The sequence below is a fragment of the Eucalyptus grandis genome, chromosome 1 (assembly GCF_016545825.1).
Source record: "Eucalyptus grandis isolate ANBG69807.140 chromosome 1, ASM1654582v1, whole genome shotgun sequence".
Lineage (NCBI taxonomy): Eukaryota > Viridiplantae > Streptophyta > Magnoliopsida > Myrtales > Myrtaceae > Eucalyptus > Eucalyptus grandis.
Window position 1 is genome coordinate 25,592,342 of NC_052612.1, and position 18,554 is coordinate 25,610,895.

General features: G+C 39.1%; 2 protein-coding genes across 2 annotated transcripts; both read left to right on the top strand.

Moving 5' to 3' along the window:
• Nucleotides 1–1,798: 1,798 nt before the first annotated feature.
• On the top strand, nucleotides 1,799–8,036 carry LOC104435974 (glutathione S-transferase L3-like). The gene is made up of 10 exons (XM_010048702.3): nucleotides 1,799–2,034; nucleotides 2,143–2,217; nucleotides 2,344–2,404; nucleotides 2,538–2,624; nucleotides 3,015–3,113; nucleotides 3,192–3,287; nucleotides 6,723–6,800; nucleotides 7,008–7,115; nucleotides 7,642–7,722; nucleotides 7,843–8,036. Exons 1-10 carry the CDS (start codon nucleotides 2,024–2,026, stop codon nucleotides 7,852–7,854), a joined length of 708 nt encoding a protein of 235 aa, XP_010047004.1. The 5' UTR covers nucleotides 1,799–2,023; the 3' UTR covers nucleotides 7,855–8,036.
• Nucleotides 3,844–6,290, top strand: LOC120291138. The gene is made up of 2 exons (XM_039308111.1): nucleotides 3,844–4,336; nucleotides 4,481–6,290. Exons 1-2 carry the CDS (start codon nucleotides 4,277–4,279, stop codon nucleotides 5,942–5,944), a joined length of 1,524 nt encoding a protein of 507 aa, XP_039164045.1. The 5' UTR covers nucleotides 3,844–4,276; the 3' UTR covers nucleotides 5,945–6,290.
• Nucleotides 8,037–18,554: the final 10,518 nt, after the last annotated feature.

Sequence of the window (18,554 nt, forward strand, 5' to 3'; positions counted from 1 at the left end):
TGACAGTTAAAGCGTACATTTTGGAAGTTTTGACACTTATATGTCTATTCATTTCAAGTTTTGACATTTGAGAGGCACTAACTCTGCCGAGCAACTGAACAAGTCTGCTTGCTACCTTTCGCGATGGGCGCTGGTCCCACGAAGCACACACAAGGGAAGTCCACGGGATGGAATTTTTCGGGAGTCCTCCGATGCTCGAGTTGGATTCTGATAATGGAAACGGGTGAAATTCAGGCTCTATCAACAAAATTGCAGGACACTTATTAAGAATGAACTGAGTTCTATACATACTTGTCCTTTGAAGTGCTACTAAAGTTACAATCTCTGGTGTTTTAGGCACATCGAGCTTGGTCAGATCGGACCATTGTGCTCCATTGTGGATGTTCAAGTAGTTCGGACTTGGTCTGACGTTTCCAGGGGCCACGTTCAGACAAGTGTGAACATTGTAATCGTTTCTCGGCTTTTGGTTGGGGCGGTCTTATGGATGGGCTTGGGCCTTGATGGATCATTTTATTTATCTTATTGGTCACGTATTAACACGTGGTCCCGAGCCCAATTCATATCCGTTTGCACTAAAATGTAAAAGTTGAGAAAATATACACGTGAAAATTATTCAGTTAAGCATTCGATTAAATATGTAAAATTACTTAGTAGTGCGTACTGTAAATCGAGTTGATACAACGTTTAAGTTACATTTAGTTGCTGGGACAGTTTGATTACTCTTGAGTAACAATAGGATATACTCTAAAATAAAGATTTGATCTAGCCAAATTGAGTTGATACAAAGTGTAACTGTTGGAGCTCGACTCAACAATATACTTGATTTCTATAAAACTCAACTCAAGCATCAATGGAGCTTGACCTAGATAGATGATCTCAATATCCCAATCGTGATCAAATTACTTAGTAGTGCATACTGTAAATCGAGTTGACATTCACTTATTGATTTTAATAGTCAATTATCATTTTTACTTTGATGGACATAGAAGCACTGTTTAGAGTTGCGGACCCACTGAGCTGAATATTTGTGAGCTCAAGCTCAGCTCGTCAAAATGCTTAATTAACTCCACCTTAATTCGAAATCACACAAATTAATCAGCAGTGGTCATACCTGATCTTACTACAAATAAATACTTTAGCAGTCGGTTTTCACCTAGAAATTAGAAATTGGACCAATTTCTGAGTGGACCAATCAAATTAGTGGATGTTCAAATTTATTTTTTAATTGTCGTTAATGTTCAAGAAAAAATTGAAGATATTCTTAATAATCAAAACGCTTCTACAATTAGTGAGTTTTATAGAGTCTTTTCTTATTTGTGGTAAATTTGGTTGGAATGAACAATTACTATTGTGTTTTGATTTGTTCTTGTCATGTTACTCACATGTATAAGTGAAATGGGAGTCGTGTGACTCCCCCATGTCTACATCCATGAGTGAAGTCTGAAAAGGGAACTAAATTATGATTTTCATACAGATTTTTAAGAAATATAAAAACTAGATTTTTTTTTTTTTTTTTAAATTGATGCTGTCATGATGGCCGGGTGAGCAATTCCACAACTGGAGCAGGACTAAAATCCACCGATTTTATTTTTTTGGAATCAGGAGCCGAACTAGTACCCTGAAATCATTCAAAATCAGCCGATCTAATCCAATCTGATCCAGAAAAATTCTCAGTTCAAACGGTTCTTTTTCTCACACCTACAATTTAGCCATACTTTATCTTCTTGGTCAAAACCTTAGCCATACTCTGCCGCAAGCACCGGATCTCCAGACGTCTCCATCCGGGGCGAACTCACTGGAACTTTACCGGGACATCGTAGATTCGCTTTTACGAAGCGATCATGCACGTAATTACTCTCACTTCGTCACTGCTCACGACATCTCAGCCTCAACCCTTCCGCGTGCTCCTCCCTCTTAAGTAGCACCGCACCTGGACGGCATTCTCGTTCACATTGAAATCGACGCTCACGCAGACGAACACGAACATCCCGCAGATTTTCTCTCCAGGAACTACCGTACGCCAATGGCTCCTCCGTAAGAATCTCTCGCGGTCTTGCATTTTCGCTCTCATTTTTTCCTGTGGAATTCGAGCCTTCGTTCTTGTTTGACGACCCTTTGCTTGGTTTTTTGTGTTTGTGGCAGTGCCGTGGTTGAGAACTTGCCTGCTCCGTTGAACTCCAGCGCCGAGCAACCTCCTCTTTTCGATGGAACAACGAGGTTCGATCCTTCTTTTTTCCCTTTAATTGTCGTTCGAGTTGGTTCAGTGTGATCACTGATAAGATTGGACAACAAGAGATTGTCTTATGCGTCTGCTTATGTTTGTTTTCTCCGAATTTTCTGAAGGCTGTACACCTCTTACGCGTGCCCATATGCTCATCGCGTCTGGATCACAAGGAACTATAAGGTGAATTCATTCTCTGTGATCGTGTGCAATTCAACAAAAATCATGCACGATTCGTCCTTATATAGGTCATTTAGTTCATTTTGATTGGGTGTATGATTAGTTTCTGAATTGGGATTACATATGTGAGTTGCAGGGACTGCAGGACAAGATTAAGTTGGTTCCTCTTAATCTTCAAGACAGGCCTGCTTGGTACAAGGAGAAAGTCTACCCCGTGAATAAGGTGATTCATCTTTCGCTTGTCTTTAGTCCGTCACCGGTTGTTTAGTTCTTGATGTGTTTTCATATTAGTGGACACAGATTGTCATAGCCCAAAATTGGTTTAGTTTAGAATTCCAAGCGAGTGGCCGCAAGATTCTGGATTTTAAAAATCGGCCCCTTGTGTTGTTAGTTTTTATAAATTCCAAAACCAAGAGTCGTTCAATATTTTTTATGTTTGTTATAGAAAATTTCGACTCTTATTGTAGCTGAGGTGAACTTGAGAAAATCAATTGGCTCCCCACTTGGTTTATTTGGCCATTTTGACCTTTTAATCAAATGAAAAGGGTGAGTTTTAGCCAGTGGTTATTTGATGGGTACATTTTGTTTTTCTTCTGTTGCAACTTATGATTAGGTTCCAGCCTTGGAGCACAACGGGAAAATCATTGGAGAGAGCCTAGACCTCATTAAATACGTGGACAGCAACTTTGAAGGGCCTCCTCTTTTCCCTGATGTGAGTACTGGGTAGCAAATGTGCATTTCTTGTTTCTGTGGTTTGCTTATAACAAAGTGGCTGCTCTTTGATATGTAGGATCCTGAAAAGAGAAAGTTTGGTGAGGAACTGTGGTCTTATGTTGATGAATTCGTGAGCGTAGTCTTTAATTCATTCAAGGGAGAGGGACCGAAAGTGATGCAGCCCCCATTGAAGACCGGCTCTCTCAACCAAGAAGATCGGCCCGCATTAAAGCTTGACGAAACCGAGAAGCCATAACGACATCTTGAGTCCATCCCGGAAGCTTGAAAGACACCTTGGAAGCTCGCGTGACGCTTTTACTAGTTTATAGTTTCCATGCTCTTTACTATTTCTCCTATTTTCAATGCTCCGTTTTTATTTCTCCTAGTTTTCAACGCTTTGTCTTTATTTCTCCTAGTTTCAACATTCTGTTTTTATTTCTTTGATGATATAAGCCAATCCCTTGTAGAAGACAGACAACTTTTGATGACTTTTGATAAATGAAAAAACTTTGCTTGAAGCAAGTATCATGAACCTTGTAGAGTTCATACCTTGAAAACCTAGAAGAGTTTTCACTCCGTCCTTGAAGAGTCAGAGCTTTCGAAATCTGCATCCTTGAAGAGTTGCAGTCATCGATCTAGAAGAATCGGTGCGCCTCAACTTCCTTGGAGGCCTAGAAGAGCAACCAACGGAGTCTCTGTCTTTTCCTGTTCTGTTCGTTACTTCCAACCCAATTTCGACTATCCTACAGTGATTATTTCAGAAAACCCAAAACAGAGAAATTGTAGATCCAGAAGTCTTTGTTCATTTGGCTTTGGAATCAGGTCAATCCGATTTGTATCGACAAAGATACGACCATTCTCCTGAGCTCGTGCAGTGCTGAAATTCCTGTTTGTCCTGTTTCCGTGTGCAAGTCACTCTCCCGATCCTACTGTTTGAGAAAGCCTCCCCTAGGCTTGCATCATTTGGTATCAGAGCTTTGGAGGAGAGGACAATGCCTCCAAGACAAGCTAGGCGCCGTGGCGGCAGAACCCTTCCCCTCAATGAATTGCACACACTCGCTGAGAATATGCAACAACAAATTGATGAATTGACGCAAGAAGTTCAGCGTTTGAGGGCTGAAGCAAATAATTCTCCACCCCGTTCCAGGACTGAAGATTCCCATGGTGACTCTTCCTCTTCAGAGAGTGTTCAATCTATTCATGGTCGGAGGCATTACCCGGGTTAGATTTCCGTATTCCTTATTATTTTTTATATACTTTGTTTGCTTCTCAACATTCTTTATTTCTGATTTCTTTTTTAAATGCCACACTTCTAAATGTAACTTGATGGCAATGTCGGCAACTCTGTCCATATTTTTATTGAAGGGCCAATTTGAACGAAAAAAAAATCAAGTTTTGGACTTAATGACACAAGATCGACATCGTTTACAACATATTCGTGAGCCAGATTGGGAAAAAGAAGTCAAGAAAGATGTTCCAGAATTTACAAGTAATGAGTCTCCTGATGAAATTGTTGATTGGCTAACACTTGTGAATGAGGTGTTTGAGCATCGAAATGTTCCGGAGAATCGTCGCGTTGGGATCATTGCTATGCGATTCCGAGGCAAGGCGATTGCTTGGTGGAGACGTGAAAAACAAACTCGCCAAGCCGTTGGCAAAGCACAAGTCACTTCGTGGAGAAAGATGGAGGGCAAGATTCAAAAATATTTTCTTCCCAAAGGATATAAGAGAGAGCTCTACCAACGGTACCAAAATCTAAAACAAGGTACGCGAACGGTGGACCAATACACCAATGAATTCAATGAGTTGGTGATTCGTAACAATATCCAAGATCCGGAGGAGGTGCTTGTGAACAAATACTTGAACGGTCTTCAATTTTACATTCAAGACGCCTTGGAAGTCCTCGACATTTGGGACTTAGGAGATGCACACCAACGGGCACTCAAAATGGAGCGCTCTCATTCTCGGAGACAGCAATCTGCTAGTAAGCCTTCTACTCAACCTCATGATTCGAAGCAACCTGCTACATCTGAAATACGTTGCTATTCTTGTGGGGAGTTGGGTCATCGTGCTAGCAATTGTCGAATCAATAAGAATCGACCAGCCGGTAAAGCCTTCTTGGTGGATAATAATTCTGATGAGAACACTGAGGATCCACTTGAAGAGGAGTTGAAAAATGATGAAGAAGCTGCGGATGATGAACAAATAGTGCATGCTGACACTGGCGAACTTCTTATGGTGAGGAAAAATTTTCCTACTCCTCGAGATGACACTGGAGATAGGTGGCTGCGTACCAATATTTTCCATTCTGCTTGCACAATCATGGGAAAGGTATGTCAATTAATTATTGACTCTGGTTGTTGTGAGAATATAATTTCTGAAGTAGCGGCAAACAAGCTGAAGTTGGAATTAAAAGCGCACCCTACGCCTTATAAAATGTTGTGGTTGAAGATAGGTGCTGAGGTAACTATTTCAAAACGATGCCTTGTTAATCTATCCATTGGTTCTGTTTATAGTGACAAAATATGGTGTGATGTTCTGCCGATGGATGCTAGTCACATTATTCTTGGTCAACCATGGCAATTCGATAAGAGGACTATGCATGATGGTTATCGAAATACATATTCTTTTGAATTTGGAGGCAAGAAGATTACGTTGGCACCTAGTAGGGTGGGAGATTCTTCTGATGATGCTGGCAAGAATTCGAGGACGAATTCTTTTAAAGATGGGGAGGATGATGCAGCCCACATTGAAGACCGGCTCTCTCGACCAAGAAGATCGGCCCGCATTAAAGCTCGACGAAACCGAGAAGCCATAACGACATCTTGAGTCCATCCCGGAAGCATGAAAGACACCTTGGAAGCTCGCGTGACGCTTTTACTAGTTTATAGTTTCCATGCTCTTTACTATTTCTCCTATTTTCAATGCTCCGTTTTTATTTCTCCTAGTTTTCAACGCTTTGTCTTTATTTCTCCTAGTTTCAACATTCTGTTTTTATTTCTTTGATGATATAAGCCAATCCCTTGTAGAAGATAGACAACTTTTGATGACTTTTGATAAATGAAAAAACTTTGCTTGAAGCAAGTATCATGAACCTTGTAGAATTCATACCTTGAAAACCTAGAAGAGTTTTCACTCCGTCCTTGAAGAGTCGGAGCTTTCGAAATCTGCATCCTTGAAGAGTTGCAGTCATCGATCTAGAAGAATCGGTGCCCCTCAACTTCCTTGGAGGCCTAGAAGAGCAACCAACGGAGTCTCTGTCTTTTCCTGTTCTGTTCGTTACTTCCAACCCAATTTCGACTATCCTACAGTGATTATTTCAGAAAACCCAAAACAGAGAAATTGTAGATCCAGAAGTCTTTGTTCATTTGGCTTTGGAATCAGGTCAATCCGATTTGTATCGACAAAGATACGACCATTCTCCTGAGCTCGTGCAGTGCTGAAATTCCTGTTTGTCCTGTTTCCGTGTGCAAGTCACTCTCCCGATCCTACTGTTTGAGAAAGCCTCCCCTAGGCTTGCATCAGAAAGAATGTGGTAAGTCCTCTAGGGGCTTTTTCGATGACAGGTATCTCTGTTACCATAAGTGAACTCTGTCTTCTGCATCAGCTTCTGCTTTCGAACCACTTGGAGAATGCTCTTGGCAAATTTAAGGATGGACCATTCTTTCTCGGACAATTCAGTGGGGTATGTTGGCATTTTCATATTTGATTAGGGGCTCATTGGTGGTTTTTCTTTTTTCTAGATTGGTTAAACAATAGATCCGTTGATCAATGAAATTCGTATAATGAGCAAACCTATCTTGCTGCAAGAAATTTCACCTGATACGTGATTATCGATGTGTACTTCTTTCTGTGGTTGACTATTATTTAGGGTCTGATTTTGTGATTGCAGGTGGACATTGCTTACATCCCCTTTGTCGAAAGATTGCAGAGTTACTTATCTGAAGTATGGAAATATGACATCACTGCTGGCAGACCTAAACTAGCAGCATGGATTGAGGTACGGGAAGGAAACCTAAATCTCAGGAAAATGCTTAATTTAAGCATCATCTCTCTTCCACTTTGGACAAAACTTTCTTTGCATGAACAAAAGACACCTAAATTCCAAGATTGATTCTGAGTGAAATGGTGAATCGATGATTACAATTTCTTGATAATGTCCAGGCAAAACTTTGGCCTTGGTGAACTGTTATAGCATGGTAGCATGTCTATGGGGAAATCCTAACCTGCCATGAGAGAGTCATGTATAGAATGAGAAAGTCATTCTCCATTAACCTTCAGATCATTCACCGGTTGTGGTTACCATATTTTCTATGCATATGCATCCTCTCTTGAAAGGAAAACATGATTTACCTGTAGAGACCAATCAGTTTTACAGACAAACCTTTTGATCAGGTGTGCTTATACTACTTGGGCAGCGTCAAGTCAATATCTTTTTTATTACAAATTCGGCAGCTCTGCTCGATTTTATCCTTGCTGGAGACCATATCATGCATTAATCTTTCCTTCTACTTCATCCCCTGCAGGAAATGGACAAGGTCGACGGTTACAAGCAGACAAAGACTGATACTAAAGAATTTGTTGAATTCTGCAAGGCACGCTTCGGTGTAATGCTTCTAACCCAGGCTCAAACTTGACATCACAATCTTTTCTGAACAACATTCTTTTCCCTCTCGCCCTCGGTGAGTTTGTTTCCGGTTGCTAATCAGTCTTTTTCTCGAATGCAGGCTCAGCAGTAGAGGGCTCATGACCATAGTATTGCTTTATACGAAGAGAATAAGGGAAGTAAAGAAAAGAGTGGAATGGCTTCATAGTTAATGTACCCCTTCTCTTGATGTTTATCTGGGGCAAGTTATCTTCTGTATCCGCTCTAGATGCAGCGATGCGTCTTTTACAGCTTGAAATTGGTATCTTGATGTTGCTTGAAATTTCATAAATAAAAAATAATCATTTTCGAATCCTTTGCGTGAAGTTCTGTCTTCATGAAAGCTACTGGACTATCCTAGTCGCGTCAGCTCTAATAGTGCACAAACACAGTAATGGACGAAGGCCAATCCATAAAGACATAGGAAAGTTTCTTTTGATAATTATAGTTTTGTTCGCAAAGATGGTCACCATCTTTAGCTTTTCACAAGCTTCTATTAACGTCACTTGTGTAATAGTTTAGACTATGCAACAACACTAATAATCTTACAGGAAATAGGGGCAAAAAAAGCAGGTATAGTTGGTTCCTAGGTGGGTCGGATCCTATCCCAGTTTTACAAAGTGGGAATACAATTTAAAACCGATTACCTCTTGTAAGAGGTTGACTAACTAATATTGAGGATACAATTTAAATTATTATATAAAGTAAATAGGCTATTCTATTTTTCAAATATCTCAATGATTTTTCTTTTTATTTCCTGTAGATATTCTTGATCACTTATTTTTACGAACACCATGTACTGATCACTAATATTGTTTATGTGGACCAATTTAGAAAATTGACAGCTGAAAATATGTTTGGAATTGTCTCCATCTTAGACTTTTTGCTTTTCTTTTTGAAATCTTTGGGCTCATGCAATTTTATTTTTGTCCTAAAATTTTTGTGAGGGCCACAACTCTCTCTCTCTCTCTCTCTCTCTCTCTCTCTCTCTCTGCGTGCGCGCACACCCGTTTATTTGTGCATTGGGACGTGATAGGGATAGCTATGACGAGCCCTATCATCACCAGGGGTCTCCAGTCGACTCGGTGGCACCATTACTAATGGAAACTCAAAAGAGCATGGAAGAGGAGAAGACCCGTGTGTGTGTCTCTTTTTTTTCCTCCCTTTTTATGTGAAGCGTGTGTTTTTCTTTAATAGCTCTGAGCCACGTTAACAATGTAGTTGGAATAATAATCTGACGTGGCAACGTGGTCTGTCATGTCAGCATTTGTCCATAAATGAACCAAATCGCCATATATATATAGTTTAGAGATTCAATCGCTGAAAAAATTTGGAAAGAGCAAATTGGACATTTTGCCCAAACCAAATTGGACATTTGCAATAGTTTATGAACCTTTGGTGCCTTCATCCCCAATACCAAAGCAGAATGCATGATTAACTTTTGTTTATTTGAATTAAATGATATTCGATATCTATCGATTTTACGCTGGTATATCGATTTTATGCTGGTATTAAAACAAGACAATGAATCCCCTCTATTTGCAAACGCACAAAAAAAAATGCATATAGAGGACATTTGACATCGAAAGGCTTGGTAGAAAATATAGCAACTCTTGTAAACATGACATTTCTCTGGACCAAAGTCTTTTAAAAACTGAGTGCAAAGTATCATTTTCTACTCATTAAATTATTATTATTATTTTTAAAAAGAACCAGTCATGAAAAGTCGACGGTGTGAAAAAAGGGGTCATGAAGGGTGCTCAAATCATACTTCGTGCAATCAACTCCTAATCTCGTTGGGGGTGGCATCAAGTAGCCGGAAAATGGATCTTTTTTCACCAATTAAGCATGATTTCGATCGTCATAGGGCAAAAAAGGGTAGAAATAGCATTGTTTTTCCAATTTTTTTTTTTTTTTGGTCAACAAAGGAATGACTATTACTTGATTAAATAGGAGTCTTACAAACCACCGAAGGTGAGAGATCTACACATAAAATATTCCATAAGGAGCCAGGGGGAGTGGAAATGACTCCTATGACTATTCATTAAAAAAAAAAACTAAAATTTACATAAGACTGAGTGGAAATCGCTTCAATGCTAAAGTACCATAATTGACTCCTCAATCTCGAATTCAACCATGAAAGATCAATCCAATGGTTGATCAATCACCAATAAGGTATATCAACAATGACAAAATTTGAAACAATAAATATATATTACCAAAACTCTTAAATGTTGAACTGCCCAGTTCTAATTCGATTGAAATGTTAAGTTAAAACTCAATATTCTTCTGTCCATTTTTCATGATATTTGAGTCTTATTTTTCAACTGATGCTCGTAGTCAGAGCATACAATTAATGGGTAAGAGAAACTTTTTAATTGAGCTATTTAGGCTCCATATATGATTAAATCCACTCAATTTTGACTAAAGAGACATACTTCCCCTTCGGCAAAAGAACACCCCAAGTGCCAAAACTTGGCACAATGGGACACTTAAGTGTCAAAAGTTACAAAAGTGACACTTAAGTGCCACATTTTTTGAAAAGTGGGACACTTAAGTGCCACATTCTCGGGCGAAGCCGGCCGGAAATCATACGTGACAATTAAATATTAATATTGCTCGCCTATGTGACTCACCAGAGAGCTAACTCAGCTCTGATTCACCCAAAACGATATCGTTTCTATAGTTGGCCAAAATAAAGCCCTTAAATCGGCCAAAACGACGTTGTCTCCCCAATTGCCCTAAATCTAAAACCCTAAATCATGCAAAATCCTATTGAAGCGCCGGAGCCCTAATCCGGAACCCTAATTTGATTTGCCCCAAATTCTATAGCCGAATATTGGAAATGGAGAGCAAGATTTTTAGCAGCAGCTCAAATTCCTCTCACCGAAGAGAAGGAGAAGGCAAGCATTTTTGTTTTCGTGGGTTACTAAGTCCAAGAAGAACATTGTGGACTCGAATAAATCCCGAGAGAAGATTCTATGGATGTGCCCGATATAGAAAATGGTCGAAGTGCAAATATTTCAAATAGGTCGATGTGAAATTCTCTCACTGAGCCATAGAGGTGATGTTGGACCTACTTGATGGACGTCATCAACCTCCATCTACGCTTGTGGACGACTTGGACGATGTTGATTCAATGCGAGCTCAATCATCTTCTGCTAACCATTTGAAAAATGAAGTTTCAAGGATGGAAATTAAACAGAAGTGTTATTAAGCGTTTATTGTGTTGTTGTTTTTTTGTCTATCCTACTTTATGATGAAATGTAAAGTATTGGAAGATGAGAAGAAGTTTCTTCGACTGCCATAGTTGTAAATGAGTGAACAAATGTACTTGTTTTGATGAAATGTAACTTATGTTTTTGGAAGATAAGAAGAAGTTGTGTTGTCTACAAGATCGTTGTGGCTTTTTTTTTGTGTGCTGTCATATGTATTATATGTTACTTATTGTGCTTGTGAGGAGGTCAAGGAAAAGGAATGAATGAATGAATGAGATACTTATGTTTTATTCTTGAATATAAATCGGTAAGGATGTAATGTATATTGGGTTAATGTGTTGTGGTGACTTATTTACTTGAACTGAATGTAAACTAGTAGCAAACATTGAATTGAATGTAGTTGCTATAAGTTAAACCGAATATATAAACAACAACTTCTCTGGTTTGCTGCAAACCAGCATATATATAGGATAGACACGAGTGATTACTCGAGTGCTATAAGTTGTATTTAGTGATCACTTAAGTGCCGATCGTGATAAAAAAAAAAAGAATCATTTAAGTGTCAAGTTATTATTAAAAGTGATCACTTAAGTGTCACCTGTGGTTAAAAGTGAACACTTAAGTGCCAAGTTTTTTAGAATGTGATTAGTTAAGTGCCAATTTTTTTTGTACATTTCCTCTATAAATTACACCAGCCATCACCACCAGCCACACCAGGCATCATAAGCATCCACTTGAGCCACCACCAGCCACCATTGTGCTAGCGGTATGCTGCTACAGAAGTTGCTGGTGCAAGGTGTCTTGCACTTAGCTTGCACCAACATTACCTGGTGCAAGTGTGCATGCACACTTGCATCTTGTACCAGATACAGCACAAGCCCTCAATCCAACCCCTATAATAGACCCATCATCACTAGGCATCAACAGCCACCACCACTAGCAACACCAACATCTTAGCTACCACACCAGCATGCAACCACCACCATAGACCCATCACCATTAGTAGCCATTGCTAGTGGTGGGTGGTAGGTCTGTTGCAAAAGGGGCTCGTGCAAGCTATGCACACTTATACACTTGCACCAGTACTAGGTGTAGAAAGAGCCTTCAACCCAACCCCCACAATAGACTCACCACCACTAGGCTTCACCAACCGCCACCACCAGTCACACAAGCACCCTAAACACCACCATAAATCCACCACTAAAAGCAGTAAGTAAAAGTAAAAGCAAAATCAAAAAATGAAAAAGGCAAAAATGACAAGCAACAAGATCGTTTCATTGATATTGAAATTAAGTCTCATAAACTCAATGACAAAAAAAAAAAAAAAAGAACATCCATAACAAATTATAAATAAAACAACTGACTCATCAGTCCTACAAATCATATCTCGTCCCATTTCATTAATCAATATGCACAATACCTCATGTCCGTGCTCCTTTTGATAGACCTTTAACTTGATTCATAATCCTTACACTTTTTCTAACTGGATATGTGACTTCTTCTTCAACTGTCTTGGGATGCATTGATTCTGATGGAGTTGCAATTGTCCTAGGCTGAACTGATTCAAAAGGAGTTGCAACTGTCGTAGGCTGAACTGATTCAGATGGACCTGCAACTGGATTCTTCTTAGTCTTCTTTCTTGTTGGCACAGCCGATGTCTTCTTCTTTGTTGGCGCAGCCGTTGATTCTTGAGTTGGGCCTTGAGAGATAAGAACCTTCGAACTTCTCCCATGCTACAAAAAGAAAACTCAATTATCAACAAAAGTTTGCACCATAAATTAAATTAAATTCAGCCTATAAAACTTACATTAAGAATGACTGTTCCAGTACGCTCATCTGTATAAAGGTCATAACCATATTGTTTTAGCCTCTTCCCAAGAGCCTCAAAGGGAAACATCACTTTCAGGTACTTGTGATTGATTGACTCTTCTTCTCGCTTGTGATTTCTTGGGCTCTTGTTGTGGTTGCTTATCTACAATAGGGGCTTCTTCGGCCATTTCTTCAGCTAGGCATCTTCTAGATGGCCTTCTTGTAATTGGCCCTTGATTTGACTTTCTTCTGGTTGTTTTTTTTATTTAGCCCTTCAACTTCAGTGACACTTTTTGTCGGCTTTTGTGGTGGCCCTTGTAATGACCCTTCTAGTGGCCTTTGTTGTGACATTTGTGATGGATCTTGTGGTGGCCCTTCAGTTGGGCCCTCAATTGGCAGCTGAACTTTAGCTTGCCTTCTTCGAATATGAGAAAGAGGCAAAGGACATCATAAATATAACATCAAGCTATATAACAACGTAAAGGAAAACTAAATACAAATTATTGAACTTACTGGGTATTTTTTTCTCTACTGCTGAAGAATAGTCGACTTAATTGGCCCTTCAGTTGCTTCGGCCAATCCTTCAGCTGGCTGTCTTCTACCTTGCCTTCTTCGAACAGGCCCTTCAGTTTCAGGTACAGCAGGGGCTTCGGCCAATCCTTCACGTGTCATTCTCGTGACCTGACAAAGACAAAAACATTACATACATGTCAATTGTATCTATGTACATATTTGTAATAAACCATAAAGCAACATAAACACAAATGTCACGACTTACTAGGTTTCTTGTTGTTAACTGAAGAACAGTCGACTCAATTCGCCTTTCTGTTTGTCCTTCTTCAATTGTCCCTTCACTAGGCCCTTCGGCAGGCCTCAACTGTTCCTGCTGTTTCCTTAATTGACAACCTTTAGTATTGTTCCCTGCTATGTGGCAATAAGAGCGCGCCATCTTTACATATGTCCTACTCATCCTACGCTGACCAAAGACCTCTCCCTCCGTCATTCTTTGTTTTCGCTTTGGCCTTCCCATTTTCTTCTTTAGTGGCAGAGGTTGAGGTGCTTTGTGAACTGTTGGCTTCCAGAACTTGCTACTTCTGATTGGCTGCATCATGAATTGGTAAGAGGCAAGATATTCCGGTTTCTTGTACCAATCATCAATGTAGTCCTCTATGTTGTGGCTCTTCAATTGGATAACACATATGGCATGTGCACAAGGAATTTCACTTAGTTGCCATACTCTACATGAACACTTCCTCGTACCTAAATGGACAACATATTTATCGGAACTCTTCATTATCTCATATCCTTCATCCCCATTCCAAATGGGATAACAATACCTACTTGCTGTCAAGTTCTCATCCAATTTCTTAGCAATCCTAGGACCACATTGTCTAGTCCATTTTGCAAGGTCGTCTCTTTGTCTGTGCAGCCAAGTCATGACCATAACCCGTATGTCTTCAAGCATCGAGATGATTGGTTTGCATCTGGCATCTATTATCCTCCCATTGAATGCTTTGCAGATGTTGTTATCGATGTTATCGCACTTGAATTCCTCGTTGAAGAATGTCTTACACCAATACTTCGGTTTTGTTTGGAATATTGCATCATAACCTTCATTTGTCAATTGAAGTAGTTCTTCTTTGGCCATCCTAAAGTTAGCCATATTCGTGCTCTTTGCTAGCTGCCAACATTACGACTGCAGCTTGTCCCCTTTATAGGTCTTTGCCCAATTTGCGTATATGTGCCGCGCACACATTTAATGTTTGGCATAAGGCAACAACTCAGTTATCGTTGGAACCAGTCCCTGCAATAATTCAAAATAAGAAATGTAAGTAAATGGCATGTTGATATCAAAAAGCAAATAACTGACCAAATTTTTCAAAAAGCAAACATTACCTTTTGTTGGTCGCTCATGAACACTCTTCCTCATTTGTTATCTCCAAATCAATCATCAGATTTTTTAAGAACCATGACTAATTGTCCTTGTTCTCTACCTTCACAACAGCCCAAACCAGTGGAAATATTTAGTTATTCGCACCTCTTCCAATTGCAGCAAGCAATTCTCCCTTGCACAAGCCCTTCAAAAAACAATCGTCCAATCCTATAATTCGTCTACAACCAGATAAAAATCCTCATTTGCATGCATCGAAGCAAATATCGAACTTATCGAACTTGGTCCCACTATCAGGAAGTGGTCTCTCCATGACCTCTACATACACTCTACTTGAAGGATTTTACAGCCTACACTCCCAAACATAATCCCACAATTATCCATATTCGCTGCTGTACTGACCAATGAGTATCTTCATCATCTTTTGCTTCGATCTTTTGCATTGATTCCTAGATATATTGATGCATACACGCTCCTTCACCAGCATCCTAAACTCAGTACTCTTCATATGGGGCATCGGCTTAATCAGATCAAAGAAGTACTTGGACAACCATGCACTTATTACCATTTTATTTTCAAAACTAATGGAACAAGTATGTTCCTCTTGGTAGGCTCTAATCTGGAAGGATCTACTTCTCCTAACAAATGCACCATAGATCTTCCATGGACAATTTTGCTGCGAACACCTAGCTCTTACAAATGTCTTAGTTTTTCTAATGAAGTTAATATTCCTTTGTGCGTCAATGGAGTTCTTCAATGTAGCTTCCCTAAATTGTTTCGTATCTTGAAATTTCATGACTACCAACAAAGTAGGAGAGGCAACGGATGGATCATAAGAAGGAAACTTACTTTTCCTTCTATGCACAGCTCCTTAATCTTCTTCAAGCTCATCCTGAGAAGTAACATTCTCGACGCTTTCTTCATAATCAGTATCCTCGCTAGCAGCACCAGCATCTGCAGGGCCTTCAGCCCTATTTGGAACTTCATCAGTTACCTACAAAGTTGCAAACTTATCTATCAAAAAATTTCTTTTTTTTTTCTTGACTGTACAAGCTCATTGTCGTCGTCATTAGTTATGAAATTTTCAGTAGGCAACCCTTCATCGTCATCATCACTGGATTCAGCTACTTCTCAATCTAATCCAGTGATTGTGACATCATCTATGTTATCATCACTTTGGTGAATTGCATCTGCACCCCTCTCATCTCCATCATGTCTATCCTGCCCACCTTCATCCCTAACCTCAGTACTACCTTGAATACCATCTCCTTCTTGTCCTACTTGATTGCTCTCTCCATCATCATCTTTGTCCTCACTATTACTATCATACTCAACGTATACTTTTACCTCTTCGCCATGAAGATAATGGTATAGAACATCCCTAAAATCATTATAATCTTCTAAGCTTCTTAAACCATCTCTTAAGCCTTTCTCAAGAACACAATATAGTAACTTCTAAACTTTACAAGGTAAATAAGTCACTATATCCCTAACAAATCCTATATAAGATGCCTTCTTTATATCGACAAAGATGATGCCCTCATTTCCACCCTCATACTCCCACTCATCCTCCCCAATCACATAATCCCCATCGTAGCAAACTATGATAGTGACATAATCCTTGTCATAAGCCATTTCTACACCAATAATAATAATAATAATAATAATAATAATAATAATAATAATAATTACCTTTTGGGACCGCATCCACAAAGAACAACATACATTTGCACATGGAAGTCCCCCCATTCTCATGGATTTTATTAAAGAAAAGGGAATGGGGAAGACATGCACATGTTAGGCCATTTACTAGAAATATACCATCCAAGACAAAAAGAGGTCCCCACACTGACAATATGCCCCTACATGACAGCCAAAAAAGAGGTCATCACTTTGATTATTTGCCTTCCATTCCCTTAAAATATTAACCAAAAAATAGAGGTCTCCACAACAAGCACAGGTCCTCACGACACCCATTTCAACACTTCGATTTAAAAAAGTGACCAGATGTCCCCATAACAACAACTCCAAGCAGTCAAGATCACTGTTGCACATCACATTTCACATCTAAACCCTAAAAATCGCCCTCGCACATCACAATACCACATCTAAGCTCTAAACACACATCACAATAACAACACATCTTCGAGGTCAAGCCCTAGTTTTCCCCTCATCGAACCCTACATTTTGAGGCCGAGCCCTAAATTGCCAATTCGAACCCCCATTAGGTGTCTATTACCGCTTCTAACCCCTAAATTGCACATCAAAGTACCATCCGAGCTAACCTCCACATTTCCCCGATGAGCCCCAAATTTTCCATCGGAGCCTTAATAAAAGAATTCGAGCCCTAATTTCATTACAGGGGAGGGGGAGAAGGGGCCGAACCTAGAAGAGCGACGATGGTGAGCGGCGGCGAAGATGGCGACAGATGACCACCTCTTGGCATGAACGGTGATGGAGAGAAGGGCCTCAAATCTAGTGTGAACGCGAGTGAACGGGGAGGAACGGTGACGGCCAGGTTTGCTTAAGCCAAAATAACATAAACGACGTCGTTTAGCACCAAGGAAAAACAACGTTGTTTAGGTTGGCTAAGCCAGCGTGGATGGACGACGTCGTTTTTGTCGTCCACGTGTGCTTTTTTTTTTAAAAAAATGTTTGCCACCTCAGTAAAAGATGTCGTCGAAAAATGCCACGTATGCAAGTTGGCCGGATTTTTCGCTAGTGGCACTTAAGTGATCCATTTTGCTCCGATTTTGGCACTTAAGTGTCACTTTCGTAACTTTTGGCACTTAAGTGTCCATTCATGCTAACTTTTGGCACTCTAGGGGCCCCGGTGTCCTTCCCCTTCATCGTTCAATTAGAATTTAAAGTGATAAACCTTTTTTTTCTCAAGTTGATTAAGAATTTCCAAATCTTTTTCTTTCTTCTAATTTTAAAAGTGGATATTACAATGAGAAACATCGAAAAGAGAAATTTTCAAGAAATCTAGTTCTTTCTATTTTGTCAAGCAAATTTATGGATTAATTGTCAACTAAAACCTAGAAAATTTTGAACATAAGCAAGATTCTAACACTATTTAATATTATAAACTTTTCTTTTTGTTGCACTTATTTAAAAAAAAAAACTTTTTTATTTTTGTTGTGCATAACAGTCCAAAGTCTATCCGTTGTCTTTTATAGACATAAAGGAATGACCAAATGAAACCAAAAAAGGTCATGTTGAAAGATTTGCAAAAATATAATCAGAATTGTATAATGCATTTAAAAAATTTAAAAGATGAAATTTACTCGACCAAAGATGTGTGCGTAAAATAAGAGAAGATTTTAAACCATAGTTAAATTTCATTTATTTGGGATTGTTAAAGTTTAATATCATTCATGAAGTGTTTACAATAGCAAAAAAATTAAAGGTGCCTCGATGAGCATCACTTCTTACATAATTGTTTGAAGTGTATTCTTTTTATACTCCTATAATTTTTTACATGCTCTATCTAACGGTTTATCATCAATGGTAGAAATAAATCACTACTTCTTTGATATAATAATAATTCCTGATTTTTTATTCTAATCAAAGAACAAATTCACCATAAAATTGAGTTAAGAAAAATAAGTTGCGATGAGAGTAATGATGAAGAAGAGACTAATTTTCACTTTTTTAAATAGAAATAAGTTTAAATTTGAATGAAAGCTAATGTTAAATTACTAAATTGGAAGAAACTCTGCATATATGGAAACCAGCAAACGTGATTTTGTCTCTTTAATGAAAATAAGATGGATTTAGTCATGTAAGGGATAGAAATAGCCCCACCCAACTGTTTTTGCATGACTAGGGTTGAAATCATGCGTAATTTGGTGACATGTTTCCTTTTCCAACGTC